This window comes from Heptranchias perlo, chromosome 7 (assembly GCF_035084215.1).
Source record: "Heptranchias perlo isolate sHepPer1 chromosome 7, sHepPer1.hap1, whole genome shotgun sequence".
Taxonomy (NCBI): domain Eukaryota; kingdom Metazoa; phylum Chordata; class Chondrichthyes; order Hexanchiformes; family Hexanchidae; genus Heptranchias; species Heptranchias perlo.
Window position 1 is genome coordinate 3,411,610 of NC_090331.1, and position 21,790 is coordinate 3,433,399.

Genomic DNA, 21,790 nt, shown 5'->3' on the forward strand with positions numbered 1-21,790 from the left:
CTGGGGCTGAGATGATTGGCCTCCAACAACCACTACCATCTTCCTTTGTGCTAGGTATGACTCCAGCCACTGGAGAGTTTTCCCCCTGATTCCCATTGAATTCAGTTTTACTAGGGCTCCTTGGTGCCACACTCGGTCAAATGCTGCCTTGATGTCAAGGGCAGTCACTCTCACCTCACCTCTGAAGTTCAGCTCTTTTGTCCATGATTGGATCAAGGCTGCAATGAGGTCTGGAGCCGAGTGGTCCTGGCGGAACCCAAACTGAGCACCGGTGAGCAGGTTATTGGTGAGTAAGTGCCGCTTGATAGCACTGTCGACGACACCTTCCATCACTTTGCTGATGATTGAGAGTAGACTGATGGGGCGGTAATTGGCCGGATTGGATTTGTCCTGCTTTTTGTAGACAGGACATACCTGGGCAATTTTCCACATTGTCGGGTAGATGCCAGTGTTGTAGCTGTACTGGGACAGCTTGGCTAGAGGCGCAGCTTGTTCTGGAGCACAAGACTTCAGCACTACAGCCGGAATGTTGTCGGGGCCCATAGCCTTTGCTGTATCCAGTGCACTCAGCTGTTTCTTGATATCACGTGGAGTGAATCGAATTGGCTGAAGACTGGCTTCTGTGATGGTGGGGATATCGGGAGGAGGCTGAGATGGATCATCCACTCGGCACTTCTGGCTGAAGATGGTTGCAAACGCTTCAGCCTTTTCTTTTGCACTCACGTGCTGGACTCCGCCATCGTTGAGGATGGGGATGTTTACAGAGCCTCCTCCTCCCGTTAGTTATTTAATTGTCCACCACCATTCACGACTGGATGTGGCAGGACTGCAGAGCTTTGATCTGATCCGTTGGTTGTGGAATCGCTTAGCTCTGTCTATAGCATGTTGCTTCCGCTGTTTAGCATGCATGTAGTCCTGAGTTGTAGCTTCACCAGGTTGGCACCTCAGCTTTAGGTACGCCTGGTGCTGCTCCTGGCATGCTCTTCTGCACTCCTCATTGAACCAGGGTTGATCCCCTGGCTTGTTGGTAATGGTAGAGTGAGGAATATGCCGGGCCATGAGGTTACAGATTGTGCTGGAATACAATTCTGCTGCTGCTGATGGCCCACAATGCCTCATGGATGCCCAGTTTTGAGCTGCTAGATCTGTTCTGAATCTATCCCATTTAGCACGGTGGTAGTGTCACATAACACGTTGGATGGTGTCCTCAGTGCGAAGACGGGACTTCATCTCCACGAGGACTGTGCAGTGGTCACTCCCAGCAATACTGTCATGGACAGATGCACTTTCGACAGGTAGATTGGTGAGGACGAGGTCAAGTAAGTTTTTCTCTCCTGTTGGTTCGCTCACCACTTGCCGCAGGCCCAGTCTAGCAGCTATGTCCTTCAGGACTCGGCCAGCTCGGTCAGTAATGGTGCTACCGAGCCAATCTTGGTGATGGACATTGAAGTCCCCCACCCAGACTACATTCTGTGCCCTTGCTACCCTCAGTGCTTCATCCAAGTGGTGCTCAACATGGAGGAGGGCTGATTCATCAGCTGAGGGAGAGCGGTAGGTGGTAATCAGCAGGAGGTTTCCTTGCCCATGTTTGACCTGATGCCATGAGATTTCATGGGGTCCAGAGTCAATGTTGAGGACTCCCAGGGCCACTCCCTCCTGACTGTATATCACTGTACCGCCACCTCTGGTGGGTCTGTCCTGCCGGTGGGACAGGACATACCCAGGGATGGTGATGGAAGAGTCTGGGACGTTGGCTGAAAGGTATGATTCTGTGAGTATGGCTATGTCAGGCTGTTGCTTGACTCGTCTGTGGGACAGCTCTCCCAATTTTGGCACAAGTTCCCAGATGTTAGTGAGGAGGACTTTGCAGGGTTGACTGGGCTTGGTGTTTTGCCTTTGTCATGTCCGGTGCCTAGTGGTCCGATGCCGGGTGGTCCATCCGGTTTTATTCTTATTGTGACTTTTTTAGCGAGATTTTACAACTGAGTGGCTTGCTAGGCCATTTCTGAGGGCAATTAAGAATCAACCAAATTTCCCTAGATTCTGGAATGGTCCCAGCAGATTGGTGTAGCACGTTATTCAAGAAAGGAGGAAGAGAGATAACAGGGAACTGCAGGCCAGTTAGCCTGACATCAGTCATTGGGAAAATGCTGGAATCCATTATTAAGGAAGTAGTAACATGGCACTTAGAACATCAGAATATGATTAGGCAGAGTCAACATGGTTTTATGAAAGGGAAATCATGTTTGACAAATTTATTAGAGTTTATTGAGGATTGAACTAGCAGGATAATTAAAGGGGAACCAGTGGATGTCGTATATTTGGATTTTCAAAAGGCATTCGATAAGGTGCCACATAAAAGGTTGTTACATAAGGTAAGGGCTCATGGGTTGGGAGCAACATATTAGCATGGATAGAGGATTGGTTAAAGGACAGAAAACAGAGAGTAGAGATAAAGGGGTCATTCTCAGGTTGGCAGGCTGTAACTAGTGGGGTGCCGCAAGGATCGGTGCTTGGGCCTCAGCTATTTACAATCGATATTAATGACTTAGATGAAGGGACCGAGTGTAATGTATCCAAGTTTGCTGATGATACAAAACAAGGTGGGAAAGTAAGCTGTGAGGAGGACACAAAGGGCTCGAATTTAGCAGGCCTGCGGGTTCCCAGCGGGTGGTCCTCCGGGAGCGTCGAAAACGCGGACGGGTAATTGTGTGCGTCCCCCACGCGATCGCGGGATAATTGGACCCATTAAGGCCTGCTTCCGGGTTCTGCGCTCCCCAGCTGCGTGCCGGCCGGCTGCGCATGCGCAGTACCGTCGACGCGATGTAGGAGCTCCAGTTAAAGGGGCAGTCTCCCAAAGCCCCTCCTGCTGCAAGCAAGAGGTCTGGGAGAATGGCTCAACCAAGGGGAAAGGCTGCGCCCCATTTTTCAGATCTGGCACTGCAGCTGATGCTGGAGGGCGTGAGGAGGAGGAGGGAAACACTCTTCCCTGAGGATGGGCGCAAGTTCCCTGCCGCCGCAACCAGGAAGGCATGGGCAGAGGTGGCGGCGGAGGTGAGCAGCAGGGGCAACACCCCAAGGACTTGGGAGCAGTGCCGCAAGCGCTTCAATGACCTGACTAGGTCTGGCAAGGTGAGTACACCAACGCACCCTCCCACATCCCGTCCCCACCATCACGCCAAGCAGATCACAACCCCCTCCTGCACAGCCACCACTGCGCTCCATCAGCAATCCTCACAGCCACTCATTCACCATCCTCGCCGTGCACGCAAGTACCCACCGTCCCTGACCCCACCCGAACACTACCACACACCCCAATCCCCATGCAATGGGATGGGCACGTGGCCCACACTTCCTCCCATCCGTTCCGCGCCACGCTCAACCCAACCACACCGATGCTCGATGCGTCTCACGATGCAAGACGCACCCACTCACACATCTGTGTTTTGCCTTCACAGGAGAAGAGGAGCAAGAACAACCGCGAAAGGGCACGCACCGGAGGTGGGCCGCCGCAAGTGGTGGAGCTCACCGACGCAGAGGTGGAGGCGTTCGACCTCGCCCGCACGCGACATTGCCTGTCGGTGGCCGATGGCGAGTGTGTCGCTGCCGAAACGGCCGGTAAGGGAAAGCTGACACTCAACACCCATGATCGCGAGTGACCGTATCATCACCTGCCATCAGGCGCACTGTCAAGTTGGTCCACATGCCTCAAAGTGCCCTCTGTTCTCTTGCAGGTGCGTCTTTGGATCAAGCGAGCATGGAGGGCGATTCCTCAGAGGACATGGCGGTCTCTGAGGGTGCATCGTCACATCAGAGCCAACCATCCACCAGCGCAGAGACACGCACCTCGGTGGGTCCCCCTCGCCAACTAGTTGGGGTAGCACTTGGTGAGTCACTGCGCACAAGTGAGCATGAGCAGACCCTGGTGGCAGGGGCAGCCGCGGAGGGTCCGCGACGGAGGGAGCACTCATCTCCAGGCTCTGCTCAGCCGGACCCAGATGCTGAACCCAGGGGGCCACCAGAGAAAAGGAGAGTCGTCGAGGGCCACCAGCTAATTGCTGAGGTGCTGGCAGAGGTGCCGCGCGCATTGTCCACAATAGCGCAGACGATGGAGGAGTCCACCTCCTGCATGTGGGCATTGGTGGCGCAGGCACAGGAGGGTACCGGCGACACAGTGTCGCGGGTAGGTGCGGGACTGTCTGCGGTGGAGGACAGGCTGGCCTCCCTCGAGCGTCACGCACAGCTCCACTTCGAGTCCTTGCAGGCCCTCACAACGTCTGTACGGATTCAGGGTGAGCAACATTCCGACGCCACCAACAGGCTGAGGGATACACTAGGGGTGGCCTTGCAAGGCCTCACACATGCCATCCAAACTGCCGTCCAGCAGGGTGGAAGGGGTGATGTGGGCCGAGGCCAAGAGAGGGATGATGGTGACCGGGGACATGGAAGCGGGGACGCCTCTCAAGGCGTCCCCACGTCCCACCCGTCGCCCACCTCTCAACCAGCACCCGCAATGGTGCCTCCTCTCCAGGTGGCCGAGTCTGCCCCTGCCCCGGTGCAGGAGGAGCAGTCTGTGGAGGTGCCCTCACGGGCACCGAAACCCAGGGGCCGTCCGCCAAAAGCATCTACCCGGTCAAGGCAAGAAGACGAGCAACCTGCCACTACCTCTGCTGGAGCCACAGGGGTAGCACCACGGAGGGGTTCCCGGAGAAGAATTCCAAAGGCCTTATAATCACAAAGGGAATACACCAGGGTGTTTATTATTTTGTACTTTGTTTCTTAAATGATGTCACATTCCACATATTAAATAGTCTATTCTCACCACTCCTGCCACCTCTCGTCCATTCTTCCGCGGCTTGTGCAGTAGTTGCGTTCCGTGGAGGCCATCATGACGGCGAACACCTGCTGCCGCCCATTGGGCACACTGCTGTGGGTGCAGGATTACTGGCAGCACTCTTCAGTGGAGGGGGCTGGTATGGCCGCTCGCATGTGCAGGTGAGGAGATGCGAGCACCTCGCAGTGTCTGACTCTAGGAGAACCGTTGACGTATGAGTGCGTCCCTGGCCCGGCGACCATCCCGGTGAGTCGCGGCTCGGCGCATGGGTCGTCCAACATCCTCGGGCGCGTCCTCCTCCTCCGCCTCCTCCGCCTCCGCCTCCTCCTCCTCCTCCTCGCCCTCGCCTTCCTCAATGTGGGTGGCGGGTGTGGATGGGGCCTCCTCCAGCGGCACCCCTCTCTGTTGGGCCATGTTGTGCAGGGCACAGCAGACAACTATGATTCGTCCCACTCTGAATGGTGTGTATTGGAGCGCTCCCCCAGAACGATCAAGGCACCTGAAGCGCATCTTGAGAAGCCCTATGGTCTGCTCAATTGTAGACCTGGTAGCAGTGTGGCTGTCATTGTACCGACGCTCCGGCTCGGTGATGGGGTTCCTCAGAGGTGTCATGAGCCACGTGTGGAGGGGATACCCCTTGTCGCCGAGGAGCCAGCCGTTGCCGGCGTTGGGTGCCTGCAGGATGGGCGGGACGGCGGACTCCCTGAGGACAAAGGCATCGTGGCAGCTGCCGGGGTATCTGGCGCACACGTGTAGGAATCTCTGGCGGAGGTCACAGATGAGCTGGGCGTTCATGGAGTGATACCCCTTCCTGTTGATGAACAGCCCTGGCTCATGCGGAGGTGCCCGTATTGCGATGTGGGTGCAGTCGATTACACCCTGCACCCGTGGGAAGCCGGCCATGGCATGGAATCCAACCGCCCTCTCCATCTGGCTGCGCTCGTCCATGGCGAAGTTGATGTAGTGGGAGGCCCTGCGGAACAACCCATCGGTGACCTGCCTTATGCACTTGTGTGCAGAGGACTGACAGACCCCGGTGATGTCCCCGGTGGCACCCTGGAAGGAACCGGATGCGAAGAAGTTGAGGGCAGTGGTGACTTTGACGGCGACAGGTAAGAAGATGCTGCTTGGTCCATCAGGGAGCAGCTCGTCGTTAAGGAGGCTGCAGATGTCGGCGACTACCTGGCGATTGACTCTGAGCCTCCGTATGCACTGCTCCTCGGAGAGGTCCATGAAGCTGAGCCTCGCTCTGTACACCCTGTGCGGAGGGTAGTGCCTCCTGCGACGCATCTCTCTCTGCGGTTGCCCTCCCTCCTGCTGTGCAGGTGGGTGTGCCGCAGCACCGTGTTGGGGGGCCCCACGTCTCCGAGGCGGACGGCGTGGACTGCGAGGCTGCTGGGGCTGGTCATCCTGTTCGTCCTCCGACGATGTCAACGCACCACCCATCTGGCAGGTGTTGGTGTGAGGGGTTGTGCAGGGTAGGTGGGTGGGTCCTCGGACTGGGGCTGCGGTTTCGTGTCGGTCTGTCCTCTGGCTTGGCGGGGGTTGGTGGAGGGCAGGGGTTGCCCTATGTGACGCGGTGGCCTCCTGCGTGGGTGAGGGCGCTCCCCCGTGGAGCGCACCTTGGCACCTGGCACAGGCTGCTGGCTGCAACACGCCTGGTTTGAAGGGTCCTGTTTCCCCCAGTGTGGGAAACTGACTGCTTTGACCGTAAAATCCCACACTTCCTCTTTTGACAGCTGCTTCAGCTCATTAACTGACCACAACGAGCAAGTTAAGTGCTCTCAAGTGGAACCCCGCTGGCTTTAATTGCCTGCGGGATTCCCACCAGCGGGGCTTGCGCGCGCAGCCCCACACGTCAGCGCGGTACCCGGAAGTGGCCGGGATTTCGTCCGAATCCGGTCACGTGATCGGAGATCGGGATTTTCGGGGCCCCCCCGCTGGAAACCCGCAGGTAACCCGACCCTAAAATCGAGCCCAAAGTGTCTGAAAAGGGATATCGACAGGTTCAGTGAGTGAGCAAGAAGGTGGCAGATGGAGTTCAATGTGGGGAAATGTGAGGTTATTCACTTTGGTAGGAAGAATGGAAAAACAGAATATTTTTTAAATGGTGAGAAACTCGTAAATGTTGGTATTCAGAGAGACTTGGATATCCTCATACAAGAAACACAAAAAGTTCGCATGCAGGTACAGCAAGCAATTAGAAAAGCAAATGGTATGTTGGCCTTTATCGGAAGGGGGTTGGAGTACAAGAGTGAGGAAGTTTTACTACAATTGTACAGGGCTTTGGTGAGACCTCACCTGCAGTACTGCGTACAATTTTGGTCTCCTTATCTAAGGAAGGATATACTTGCCTTAGAGGCGGTGCAACGAAGGTTCACTAGATTAATTCCTGGGATGAGAGGGTTGTCCTATGAGGAGAGGTTGAGTAGAATGGGCCTGTACTCTCTGGAGTTTAGAAGAATGAGAGGTGATCTCATTGAAACATATAAGATTCTGAGGGGACTTGACAGGGTAGATGCTGAGAGGTTGTTTCCCCTGGCTGGAGAGTCTAGAACTAGGGGGCACAGTCTCAGGATAAGGGGTCGGCCATTTAAGACTGAGATGAAAAGGAATTTCTTCACTCAGAGGGTTGTGAATCTTTGAAATTCTCAACCCCCGAGGGCTTTGGATTCTGAGTCGTTGAGTATATTCAAGGTTAAGATAGATAGATTTTTGGACTCTCGGGGAATCAAGGGATAAGGGGATCAGGCAGGTAAGTGGAGTTGAGTTCGAAGATCAGCCATGATTTGATTGAATGGTGGAGCAGGATCGAGGGGCCGTATGGCCCACTCCTGCTCCTATTTGTTATATTCTTCTGCTCTTAAGTTCTGACAGATTGGAGATGGAGGGATAGAGAGACTGTGGGATTGGAGGTGTAAGGATACAGCCACTGATAGATTGGAGAAGGAGGGATAGAGATGCTGACAGATTGGAGAAGAAGCGATAGATACACTGTGGGATTCGAGACCGAAGGATAGAGAGAGAATGGAGATGGAGGGATCGACAGACCGTAGAACCATAGAATCATAGAAGTTTACAACATGGAAACAGGCCCTTCAGCCCAGCATGTCCATGTCGCCCAGTTTAATCCACTAAGCTAGTCCCAATTGCCTGCACTTGGCCCATATCCCTCTATACCCGTCTTACCCATGGAACTGTCCAAATGCTTTTTAAAAGACAAAATTGTACCCGCCTCTACTACTGCCTCTGGCAGCTCGTTCCAGGCACTCACCACCCTTTGAGTGAAAAAATTGCCCCTCTGGACCCTTTTGTATCTCTCCCCTCTCACCTTAAATCTATGCCCCCTCGTTACAGGCTCCCCTACCTTTGGGAAAAGATTTTGACTATCTACCTTATCTATGCCCCTCATTATTTTATAGACTTCTATAAGATCACCCCTTAACCTCCTACTCGCCAGGGAAAAAAGTCCCAGTCTATCCAACCTCTCCCTATAAGTCAAACCATCAAGTCCCGGTAGCATCCTAGTAAATCTTTTCTGCACTCTTTCTAGTTTAATAATATCCTTTCTATAATAGGGTGACCAGAACTGTACACAGTATTCCAAGTGTGGCCTTACTAATGTCTTGTACAACTTCAACAAGACATCCCAACTCCTGTATTCAATGTTCTGACCAATGAAACCAAGCATGCCGAATGCCGCCTTCACCACCCTATCCACCTGTGACTCCGCTTTCAAGGAGCTATGAACCTGTACTCCGAGATCTCTTTGTTCTATAACTCTCCCCAACGCCCTACCATTAACGGAGTAGGTCCTGGCCCGATTCGATCTACCAAAATGCATCACCTCACATTTATCTAAATTAAACTCCATCTGCCATTCATCGGCCCACTGGCCCAATTTATCAAGATCCCATTGCAATCCTAGATAACCTTCTTCACTGTCCACAATGCCACCAATCTTGGTGTCATCTGCAAACTTACTAACCATGCCTCCTAAATTCTCATCCAAATCATTCATATAAATAACAAATAACAGCGGACCCAGCACCGATCCCTGAGGCACACCGCTGGTCACAGGCCTCCAGTTTGAAACACAACCCTCCACAACCACCCTCTGTCTTCTGTTGTCAATCCAATTTTGTATCCAATTGGCTACCTCACCTTGGATCCCGTGAGATTTAACCTTATGTAACAACCTACCATGCGGTACCTTGTCAAAGGCTTTGCTAAAGTCCATGTAGACCACGTCTACTGCACAGCCCTCATCTATCTTCTTGGTTACCCCTTCAAAAAACTCAATCAAATTCGTGAGACATGATTTTCCTCTCACAAAACCATGCTGACTGTTCCTAATCAGTCCCTGCCTCTCCAAATGCCTGTAGATCCTGTCCCTCAGAATACCCTCTAACAACTTACCCACTACAGATGTCAGGCTCACCGATCTGTAGTTCCCAGGCTTTTCCCTGCTGCCCTTCTTAAACAAAGGCACAACATTTGCTACCCTCCAATCTTCAGGCACCTCACCTGTAGCCGTGGATGATTCAAATATCTCTGCTAGGGGACCCGCAATTTCCTCCCTAACCTCCCATAACGTCCTGGGATACATTTCATCAGGTCCCGGAGATTTATCTACCTTGATGCGCGTTAAGACTTCCAGCACCTCCCTCTCTGTAATATGTGCACTCCTCAAGACATCACTATTTATTTCCCCAAGTTCCCTAACATCCATGCCTTTCTCAACCGTAAATACCGATGTGAAATATTCATTTAAGATCTCACCCATCTCTTGTGGTTCCGCACATCGATGATCTTGTTGATCCTTAAGAGGATTGGAAATGGAGGGTTAGACACACTGTGGGATTGGAGGTTTTGGAGATGGAGCGATAGAGATACTGTGTGATTGGAGATGGAGGGTTAGAGACATTGTGGAATTGGAGATGGAGGGATAGAGACGCTGAGAGAATGAAAAAGGAGAGGTAGAGACACTGAGAGATTGGAGTTGTCTGGATAGATACACTGTGAGATTGAAGATGGAGGGATTGAGCCACTGAGATTGGAGATGGAGGGATAGAGACTCTGAGAGATTGGAGATTCAGGGATAGAGATTCAGAGATTGCAGATGGAGGGGTAGACATACTCTGGGGTTGAAGATGGAGGGATAGACACATTGTCGGATTGGAGATGGAGGGATAGAAACACTGGGATTGGAGATGGAGGGATAGATACTCTGCAATTAGAGATGGAAGAATTGAGATACTGTGGAATTGGAGATGGGAGGATAGATGCACTGAGAAATTGGAGATGGGGGTATAAAGACATTGTGCAATTGGAGATGGAAGGATAGATGCACTCTCGGATTGGAGATGGAGGGATTGAGACACTGAGAAATTAGAGATGGAGGGATAGATAGTTTGGGATTATAGATGGAGGAATTGAGACACTGGAATTGGGGATGGAATGATAGATGCACTGAGAAATTGGAGTTGAAGGGATAGAGACCTCCCCAAATGCATTACCTCACACTTCAGGTGAGCAGAAAAGTGGCAAATTCCATTTTCTGCCCACCTGACCAGTCCATTGATACCTTCCTGCAGTCTGCAGCTTTCCTCCTATCAACCACATGGCTAATTTTTGTATCATCTGCAAACTTCTTAATCATGCCTCCTACATTTAAGCCTAAATCATCAATATATACCACAAAAAGAAGGGACCTAGTACTGAGCCCTGTGGAACCCCACTGGAAACAGCCTTTCAGTCACAAAAACACCGTCGACCATTACCCTTTGCTTCCTGCCACTGAGCCAATTTTGGATCCCAATTTGCCACTTTCCCTTGGATCCCATGGGCCTTTGCTTTTTTGTGGGACCTTGTCAAAAGCGTTGCTAAAGTCCGTGTAGACTACATCAAAAGCACTACCCTCATCGATCCTCCTTGTTACCTTCTCAAAAAATTCAATCAAGTTAGTCAGACACGACATTCCCGTAACAAATCCATGCTGAATGTCCTTGATTGATCTGTGCCTTTCTAGGTGACGGTTTATACTGTCTCTCAGAATTAATTCCAATAATTTGCCCACCACTGAGGTTAGACTGACTGGCCTATAATTACCAGGTCTATCCTTTTCTCCCTTTTTAAACAATGGTACAACATTAACAGTCCTCCAATCCTCCGGCACCACACCTGTAGCCAGGGAGGATTGGAAAAAGATGGTCAGATCCTCCGCTATTTCCTCCCTTGCTTCTCTTAACAGCCTGGAATACATTTCATCCGGGCCTGGTGATTTATCTACTTTCAAAGATGCTAAACCCCTTAATACTTCCTCTCTCACTATGTTTATCCCATCCAATATTTCACACTCCTCCTTAACTACAATCTCTGCATCGTCCCCCTCTTTTGTGAAGACTGATGCAAAGTATTCATTAAGAACCATACCCACATCTTCTGCCTCCACACATAGGTTACCTTTTTGGTCTCTCATTGGCCCTACTCTTTCCTTAGTTATCCTCTTGCTCTTTATGTATTTATAAAACATTTTTGGGTTTTCCTTAATTTTACTTGCCAGTATTTTTTCAAGCCCTCTCTTTGCTTTCCTAATTTCCTTTTTAATTTATCCCTGCACTTTCTACACTCCTCTCGGCTTTCTGCAGTATTGAGCTCTTGGTATCTGGCATAAGCTTCCCTTTTTTGCCTTATCTTACCCTGTATGCTCCTTGTCATCAGGAGGCTCTAGATTTGGCAGTCCCACCCATTTTCTTTGTGGGAACATGTTTACTCTGAACCCTTTGAATCTTCCCCTTGAATGCCTCCCACTGCTCTGACACTGACTTACCTTCGAGTAGCTGTTTCCAGTTCACTTTTGCTAAATCACTTCTTAGCTTAATAAAATTGGCCTTTCCCCAATTTAGAACTTTTACTCCTGTTCTATCTTTGTCCTTTTCCATAACTATGCTAAATCTAACTGAATTATGATCACCACCAGCAAAATGCTCTCCCACTGATACTCCTTCCACCTGCCCAGCTTCATTCCCTGAAACTAAATCCAGAACTGCTCACCACCACCAACCCCCTCCCCCCGCCCCCACCCCCACTTTTGTTGGGCTTGCTACATAATGGCTAAAAAAGTTCTCCTGAATGCAATTTGAGAATTCTGTGTCCTCCATACCTTTTACACTGATTGTAGGTGGAGGCATAGAGACACTGTAATATTAGGGTAATTGAAATCCCCTACTATTACTGCCCTATTGTTTTTGTACTTCTCAGAAATTTGCCTGCATATTTGCTCTTCTATCTCCCTCTGACTGTTTGGGGGGTCTATAGTACAATCCCAGCAAGTGTGCTTTAGCTCAACCCATATGGCCTCATTTGATGATCCTTCTAACATATCATCCCTCCTCACAGCTGTAATTGTTTCTTTAATCAATATTGCCACCCCCCCCTTTTTTATCCCCATCACTATCTCGTCTGAAAACTCTGTAACCAGGAACGTTGAGCTGCCATTCCTGCCCCTGTTTAAGCCATGTTTCAGTAATAGCTAAGGTATCATACTTCCATGTGTCTATCTATGCCCTCAGCTCATCTGCCTTATTCACTATACTCCTTGCCTTACACCATTGAGCACTTCCAAACTCCTTTGTTGTGTAGTTTCTAACCTTTGTTTCCTCTGCCTTCCAAACTTACTTACTAATTTTCTGCCTTCCATTTCTAGCTCTGCTTCTCTCCTTTCTGAATCTATGCTCAGGTTCCCATCCCCCTGCCAAGCTAGTTTAAACCCTCCCCAACAGCACTAGCAAACCTCCCCGGGAGGATATTGGTCCCGGCTCTGTTGAGATGCAACCCATCCTGATTGTACAGGTCCCACCTTCCCCAGAAACGGTTCCAATGTCCTAGGAATCTAAAGCCTTCCCTCCTGCTCCATCTCTCCAGCCACGCATTCATCTTCTCTATCCTTCTATTTCTAAACTCACTAGCGCATGGCACCGGGAGTAATCCGTAGATTACTACCTTTGAGGTCCAGCTTATTAATTTCTTTCCTAGCTCCTTAAAATCTTCCTGTAAGGCCTCATCCCTCTTTCTACCTTTGTCATACTTAGATGGAGGGATAGAGACACTGTGAGTTTGGAGATGGAGGGATAGAGACACAGTGAGATTGTAGATGGAGGGATAGAGACACTGTGAGTTTGGAGATGGAGGGATAGAGACACTGGGTTTGGAGCTGAAGGGATAGAGACACTGTGAGATTGGAGATCGAGGAATAGATACACTGAGTTTGGAAATGGAGGGATAGGGATTGCTGGATTGGAGTTGAAGGGATAGATAAAGTGTGAGATTGGAGATGGAGGGATAGAGACAGTGTCAAATTGGAGATGGAGGGATAGAGACTGAGGGAGTGGAACTGGAGGGATAGAGACACTGTGGGATTGGAGATGGAGGGATTGTGACACTGGGATTGGAGATGGAGAGATAGATACTGAGGGATTGGAGAAGGAGGGGTAGACATTATGGGATTGGAGATGGAAGGAAAGTGACACTGTGGGATTGTTGATGGAAGGATAGATACACTGTGGGATTGAAGATGGACAGATAGTGATACTGTGGCATGGAGGGATAGAGACATTGGCTTTGAAGATGGAGGGATAGGTACTCTGTGAGATTGGAGATGGAAGGATAGATACACTGGGATAGAAATGGAGGGATAGAGATTGCTGGATTGAAGTTGGAGCAATAGACAAAGTGTGAGATTGGAGATGGAGGGATAGGGATAGTGTCAAATTGGAGATGGAGGGATAGAGACACTGTGGGATTGGAAATGAAGTGATAGAGAAACTGTGGAATTGGAGATGGAAGGATAGAGACACTGGGATTGGAGATGGAGGTCTAGAGACATTGAGAAATTGGAGATGGAGGGATAGATACTCTGTCAGATAGAAGATGGAGGGATAGAGATATTGTGGAATTGAAGATGGAGGGATGGAGATACTGACAGTTTGGAGGTGGAGTGATAGAGACACTATGGGATTGCATTTGGAGGTATAGAGATACTGGAATTGGAGATAAGAGCATAGAATCATAGAATGGTTAAGGCACAGAAGGAGGCCATTCAGCCCATCGAGCCTGCGCTGGCTCTCTGCAAGAGCAATCCAGCTAGTCCCACTCCCCCGCTCTTTCCCCGCAACACTGCAAATTTTTATCCTTCAGGTGCCTATCTAATTCCTTTTTGAAAGCCACAATTGACCCTGCTTCCACCACCCTTTCAGGCAGTGCATTCCAGATACTAACCACTCACTGAGTAAAAAAGCTTTTCCTCATGTTGCCTTTGGTTCTTTTGCCATTCACCTAAACCTGGGTCCTCTGGTTCGTGATCCTTCCGTCAGTGGGATCAGTTTTTCTTTATTTATTTTGTCTAGACCCTTCATGATTTTGAACACGTCTATCAAATCTCCTCTCAACCTTCTCTGCTCTAGGGAGAACAATCCCAGCTTTTCCAGTCTATCCATGTAACTGAGGTCCCTCATCCCTGGAACCATTCTAGTAAATCTTTTCTGCACCCTCTCTAAGGCTTTCACATCTTTCCTAAAGTGCGGTGCCCAGAATTGGACACACTCCAATTGTGGCAGAGCCAGTGTTTTATAAAGGTTCATCATAACCTCCTTGCTTTTGTACTCTATGCCTCTATTTATAAAGCCCAGGATCCCATATTCTTTCTTAACCGCTTTCTCAACCTGTCCTGCCATCTTCAACGAACTGTGTACATATGCCCCCAGGTCTCTCTGTTCTTGCACCCACTTTAGAGTTGTACCCTTTAGTTTATTTTGCCTCTCATTCTTCCTACCAAAATTTATCACCTCACAATTCTCAGCCTTAAATTTCATCTGCCACATGTTCGCCCATTCCACCAGCCTGCCTACATTCTCTTGAAGTCTATCACTATCCTCCTCACTGTTTACTACACTTCCAAGTTTTGTGTCATCTGCAAATTGTGAAATTGTGCCCTGATCACCCAAGTCCAAGTCACTAATATATATCAAGAAAAGCAATCGTCCTAGTACTGACCCCTGGGGAACACCACTGTACACCTCCCTCCAGTCTGAAAAACAACCGTTTACCACTTCTCTCTGTTTCCTGTCACTTAGACAATTTCATATCTCTTTTGCCACTGCCCCTTTTATTCTGTGGACTTCAATTTTATTGACAAGCCTATTATGTGGCACTTTATGAAACGCCTTTTGGAAGTCTATATACACATCAACCGCATTGGCCTCATCAACCCTCTCTGTTATCTCATCAAAAAACTCAATCAAGTTAGTCAAACACGATTTGCCTTTAACAAATCCGCTCTGGCTTTCCCTTAATAATCCACACTTGTCCAAGTGACTATTAACTTTGTCTTGGTTTAATGTTTCTAAAAGCTTCCCCACCACCAAGGTTAAACTGACTGGCCTGTAGTTGCTGGGTTTATCCTTACACCCTTTTTTGAACAAGGGTGTAACATTTGCAACACTCCAGTCCTCTGGCACCACCCCTGTGTCTAAGGTGGATTGGAAGATTGTGGCCAGTACTTCCCCAATTTCCCCCCTTACTTCCCTTACCCTTACTTGGAGATGGAGGGATAGAGACACCGTGAGATTGGAGATGGAGGGATGGGGAAACTGAGAGATTGGAGATGAAGGGATAGATTCTGAGGGATTGGAGAAGGAGGGATAGACATTGTGGGATTGGAGATGGAGGGATAAAGACACTCTGGGATTGTAGAAGGAGGGATAGAGACACTGAGAGAATGGAGATGGAGGGATAGAGACACTGTGGGATTGGAAATTGAGCAATAGAGAAACTGTGGAATTGGAGATGGAGGGATTGTGACAATGGGATTGGAGATGGAGGGATAGTGACACTATGGGATTGTAGATGGAGGGGTAGACACTGTGTAATTGGAGATGAAGGGACAGAGACACTGAGAGGTTGGAGATGGAGGGATAGAGACACTGAGAGATTGGAGATGGAGGGATAGAGATGCTGAGAGATTGGAGATGGAGGAATATACACTGTGGGGTTGTACTTAGAGGGATAGAAACACTGAGGGATTTATGATGGAGGGATCGGGACACTGTATGATTGCAGATGGAGGGATAGAGACATTGAGAGATTGGAGACGGAGGGATAGAGACACTTGGAATGGAGATGGAGGGTTAGAAACACAGAGATTGGAGTTAGAGGGATAGATACTCACAGACTGGAGAAGGAGGGTTAGAGATGCTGTGGAATTGGAGATGGAGGGATAGAGACACTGTGGGATTGGAGATAGAGAGATAGGAACACTGAGAGATTGGAGATAGAGTGATAGGTACTCAGAGATTGGAGATGGAGGGATATTCTGTGGGATTGCAAATAGAGATAGAGACACTGAGAGATTGGAGATGGATAGATAGATACTCTGAGAGATTGGAGATGGAGGGATAGATGATTGGAGATGCAGGGATAGAGACACTGTGGGATTGGAGATGGAGTGATAGAGACATTGTGGGATTGGAGATGGAGGGATAGTGACACTGGGATTTTAGATGGAGGGATTGAGACACTGTGTGATTGGAGATAGTGGGATAGAGACACTGAGAGATTGGAGTTGGAGAGATATACATTGTAGGGTTGGATTTGGAGGGATAGAAACACTGAGGGATTGGAGATGGAGTAATAGTGACACTCAGAGATTGGAGATGGAGGGATAGATACTCAGAGATTGGAGATGGAAGGATAGAGATGCTGTGGAATTGGAGATGGAGGGATAGAGACACTGAGAGATTGGAGATGGAGGGATAGAGACACTGAGAGATTGGAGATGGAGGAATAGATACGCAGTGATTGGAGAAGGAGGGATATTCTTTTTATTATTCGTTCATGGGATGTGGGCATCGCTGGGCAAGGCTAGCATTTATTGCCCATCCCTAATTGCCCTTGACAAGGTGGTGATGAGCCACCTTCTTAAACCGCTGCAGTCCATGTGGTGAAGGTTCTCCCACAGTGCTGTTAGGAAGGGAGTTCCAGGATTTTGACCCAGCGACAATGAAGGAACGGCGATATATTTCCAAGTCGGGATGGTGTGTGACTTGGAGAGAAACGTGCAGGTGGTATTGTTCCCATGTGCCTGCTGTCCTTGTCCTTCTAGGTGGTAGAGGTCGCGGGTTTGGGAGGTGCTGTCGAAGAAGCCTTGGCGAGTTGCTGCAGTGCATCCTGTGGACGGTACACATTGCAGCCACGGTATGCCGGTGGTGAAGGGAGTGAATGTTTAGGGTGGTGGATGGGGTGCCAATCAAGTGGGCTGCTTTGTCCTGGATGGTGTCAAGCTTCTTGAGTGTTGTTGGAGCTCCACTCATCCAGGCAAGTGGAGAGTATTCCATCACACTCCTGACTTGTGCCTTGTAGATGGTGGAAAGGCTTTGGGGAGTCAGGAGGTGAGTCACTCGCCACAGAATACCCAGCCTCTGACCTGTTCTTGTAGCCACAGTATTTATATGGCTGGTCCAGTTAAGTTTCTGGTCAATGATGACCCCCAGGATGTTGATGGTGGGGGATTCGGTGATGGTAGTGCAGTTGAATGTCAAGGGGAGGTGGTTAGTCTCTCTCTTGTTGGAGATGGTCATTGCCTGGCACTTGTCTGGCACGAATGTTACTTGCCACTTATTAGCCCAAGCCTGGATGTTGTCCAGGTCTTGCTGCATGCGGGCACGGACTGCTTCATTATCTGATGGGTTGCGAATGGAAATGAACACTGTGCAATCATCAGCAAACATCCCCATTTCTGACCTTATGATGGAGGGAAGGTCATTGATGAAGCAGCTGAAGATGGTTGGGCCAAGAACACTGCCCTGAGGAACTCCTGCAGCAATGTCCTGGGGCTGAGATGATTGGACTCCAACAACCACTACCATCTTCCTTTGTGCTAGATATGACTCCAGCCACTGGAGAGTTTTTCCCCTGATTCCCATTGACTTCAATTTTATTCGGGCTCCTTGGTGCCACACTCGGTCAAATGCTGCCTTGATGTCAAGGGCAGTCACTCTCACCTCACCTCTGGAATTCAGCTCTTTTGTCCATGTTTGGACCAAGGCTGTAATGAGGTCTGGAGCCGAGTGGTCCTGGCGGAACCCAAACTGAGCATCAGTGAGCAGGTTATTGGTGAGTAAGTGCCACTCACTGTGGGATTCTCTGGGATTGCAGATGGAGATAGAGACACTGTGGGATTGATGATGGAGGGATAAAGACACTGAGGAATATGAGATGGAGATAGAGACACTGTGGGGCTGGTGATGGAGGGATAAAGACACTGAGGAATACAAGATGGAAGGTAGAGACACTGTGGTTTTGGAGATGGAGGGATGAACACCGTGGGATTCGAGATGGGGGGATAGAGACACTGAAGGATTGGAGAGGGCAGAATAGTGACACTGTGGGATTGGACATGGATGGGTAGACTGAATGAAATATTTGTTTGAAATTCAAAATCACATTGGACCTTTACAGTTAGCAGAGAGAGAATGTACTATCAGTCTGGCCTGATCCCAGCTCCAAGAAGAGAAAGGTCATCATGGGACCCAGTTATGTCACCCAGTACAAGACATCTCCTAAGTTTAGAAGCTGATTAAAAATCAAATCCAAACATTTTTACAGTTTTACCAACTCCAGATTTTCTCCAATGGACCTGCAGGAATTGTAGTTACTGATTCAGATAGAATCTTAGATATAATCTGCAATCTGCACAGCTGGAAGCTGCTGGCGATTTACCTGCCATTTAATTTTATGTACATACCCTACAGTCTATTACACAGCTCCTGTGCACTGATGCATCCTCATCGTCCCTGTGACTGCTTCAGCCATCCAGTTATATCTTACAGAATCATCCCCTGTCTCTCTATCTCATCACCTATTTCTTCACCTAGTTCTCGCCTTCGTTGTTACCTGTGCTCTCTGTCTCTCTCTGTCTCTCCGTCTGTCTGTCTGGGTGTCTCTCTCTCTCTCTGTCTGGTTCTGTCGCTCTCTTTGTCTATCTGTCTCTCTCTCTGCCTGTCTCTCTCTGTCTATGTATATACCCGTATGCCCAGTTCTATTGTTCTCTGGTTGTCTCTATCTCTCTCTTGCTGTCTATGTCTGTCTTCTTCCCCTCACTGTTTTTCTTATCACATTCCCTATCTCTCATCCTCCCTTCCTATCAATGCATATTGTGCATGTTAATATCATCCACGCCTGTTTAAAATCATAAGGACAAACTTTCTCCCAGCTGGCAACCCTGCCCTTTCAGTCCAGGTTGAGAATGTGTCAGTAAAGTAATGTACAAGTGGAGTCAGTACTGAAAATGTTTATCTTTTTTCACCCTTTCGGTTATCTCCCAGCCTGTTTCCTTTTCTCTCTCTCTCTCTCTTTCACTTTCTAAGCATTTATGTTTCCCTATCTCCATTCTCAGTTTTTCTGTTTTTTGGTTGTCTCTCTCCCCCCTTCTCCATCTCTGTTTCTCTCTTCCCCTCTGTTTCTCTCTCACTCTCCTCTGTCTCTTATCTTCTCACTCTTTCTCTCTCTCCTCTCTGTCTCTTATTTTCTCACTCTGCTTCTCTCAACTCCCTCTTATTTTCTCACTTTCTCTCAATCCCCTCTTTGTCTCTTATTTTCTCACTTAGTTTCTCTCTCTCTCTTTTACTTTCTTGGCATCTATTTGTTTCCCTGTCTCTGTTCTCAGTTTTTCTCTTTCTTGTTGTCTCCCCTCCCTCCTTCTCTGTTTCTCTCTTCCCCTTTGTTTTACTCTCACTCTCCTCTCACTCTTATTTTCTCACTGTTTCTCTCTCACTCTCCTCTCTGTCTCTTATTTTCTCAATCTGTAGCTCTCTCTCTCCTCCGACTCTTATTTTCTCACTCTTTCTCTCACTTTCCTCTCCATCTCATTTTCTCACTCTGTTTCTCACTTCTCTCTTATTTCACACTGTTTCTCTCTCACTCTCCTTTCTGTCTCTTGTGTTCTCACTCTGTTTATCTCTCTCTTTCACACACACAGACTCTCACTTTCATGTTTCCCAGGTATATCTGCAGACCTCCCCGCTCTGGGCCTCACATATATAATAGGGACTGTGTTCAAATCTACAACAAAATACTAAACCCTTTGTGTTCCGTGCAATCATTTCAACACTTCACCTTCAGTTGGATCAGACCCAGATATCGCCCCCCCATCGTTTCACAACACTCCCCTGCTCCCAAGTAAGTGTGAACACACGAGGATCCTCGTGTAAACGCATTCCAGATAAATAAACACGAAACTGACAGCGGTGAGAGAGTTTACAAAAGTGAGCAGAGGACGGACCCTGGTCTTGTTCGGTACCTTGGGGAGGAGGGAGGTCTCCTCTTTGCTCTTGTCTTCATCTGGCGCATGGTAAGGCATATCCTCGCAGCAGATGAAGCTCACGGTGCAGCCCATCCAGGCGAATAGAGCTCAGCGCAGACACCCATCAAACTAAACTTCCCATCGGAGCTGCGAGTCTGCCCGCGGTCCCTCCTCCTCTCTCCTCTCCTCTGGTCTCCGGCAGCAGCCGCTCAGCCCAGGGCTGCTCCCTGCTCCGCACTCACGACCTTTGGGCAGGATTCAGGGGGATTGTGAAAATAAAGGTTTCGCTTCTCCCCTCCCGCACTGTGATGGGAAAGGCAGGAAGTCGGGACCGGCTCCCGGTCAGAACCAGGGAATCAATTCCAACAGCGTGGGCCAACCAGGCACTTACACACATGCACAATTTCACACTGACACACGCATAGACATTCACCTTTATACAGACTCAATTACACACAATTTCACACTGACATACATACATATTCACCTTTATACACTTACAATTATAGACTCACAGTTACACAGATTCACCATTATACACACATACTGAGTGACATACATTCATTCAGAATTATACACTCATAATTGTACACAATTATACACAGATTGATTGACGCACACATTCGCTATCATATGCACTCATCCGTACACAATTATTCACACACACTTACACAATCAGCATTATGCATACATTCAGAGTCATATACAGATATTCACCATTATACATACAATTATACACATTCACCATTATACACATATTGAATGACATTATTATAAACACTGACACTGAATGACACACTGGCACACACAGACATATACGTTGACACTTACACAGTTTAATGCTTACACACTCATTTCAGACTTGCATTCACACACATTCATACACAAACCCACACACATTCACACTTCCAAACTGACATATACATACATTTATAGTTATGCACATACATGCATAGTCTCACATGCAGACTCACATGCACACAGTCACACTTACATTTACACGTATTCACACTTATATACTAATTCAAATTTACACACATTCACACTTGTACATGCATTTATACATACATATATTCACACTTATGCATGATATTTACATATATTCATATTTATACACACATGTACAGATTCACACATTTCCACTTATATATAGTCTTGCTTACACATGTTCACATTTACATCAATTACACATTTGTATTTATACATTCACACTTATATAATCATGCATATGCACTTATATTTACACTTATATGCTCTCATTTATATACATACACCATGCACCTACATTTCATAATTATACACTTATTTAAACATTCAGACTATATATTTACATCTATACACTTGTATTCACTTAAACACACATTCACATTGGTACACACTAACACATACACCCACACTTAGAGTGATACACAATAATATCCATACAATGCCCTTAACACTCACAGTTACACACACTTATACACATTCACACTTACATGTGCTCATACATACAGTCATACTTATACACATGTTTATAGGCATATACACACACATTTACACATACTTGTACACATACTCACAAATATACACACACATTTACATTCATTACACTTACAGTT

At 48.3% G+C, this 21,790-nt stretch overlaps 1 protein-coding gene across 4 annotated transcripts in view; it reads right to left on the reverse strand.

Annotated features, from left to right (window-relative positions):
* tns1b (tensin 1b) overlaps positions 1 to 20,461 on the reverse strand; it is a 611,533-nt gene extending 591,072 nt beyond the window's left edge. For 3 of the 4 annotated variants that reach the window (XM_067986942.1, XM_067986943.1, XM_067986940.1), the window contains exon 1: positions 20,172 to 20,461. In XM_067986942.1, coding sequence (XP_067843043.1) covers positions 20,172 to 20,285 — 114 coding nt within the window. In that variant the 5' untranslated portion in view covers positions 20,286 to 20,461. The remainder of the gene's footprint in view (positions 1 to 20,171) is intronic. The other variant, XM_067986941.1, reaches the window with a different exon arrangement.
* Positions 20,462 to 21,790: the final 1,329 nt, after the last annotated feature.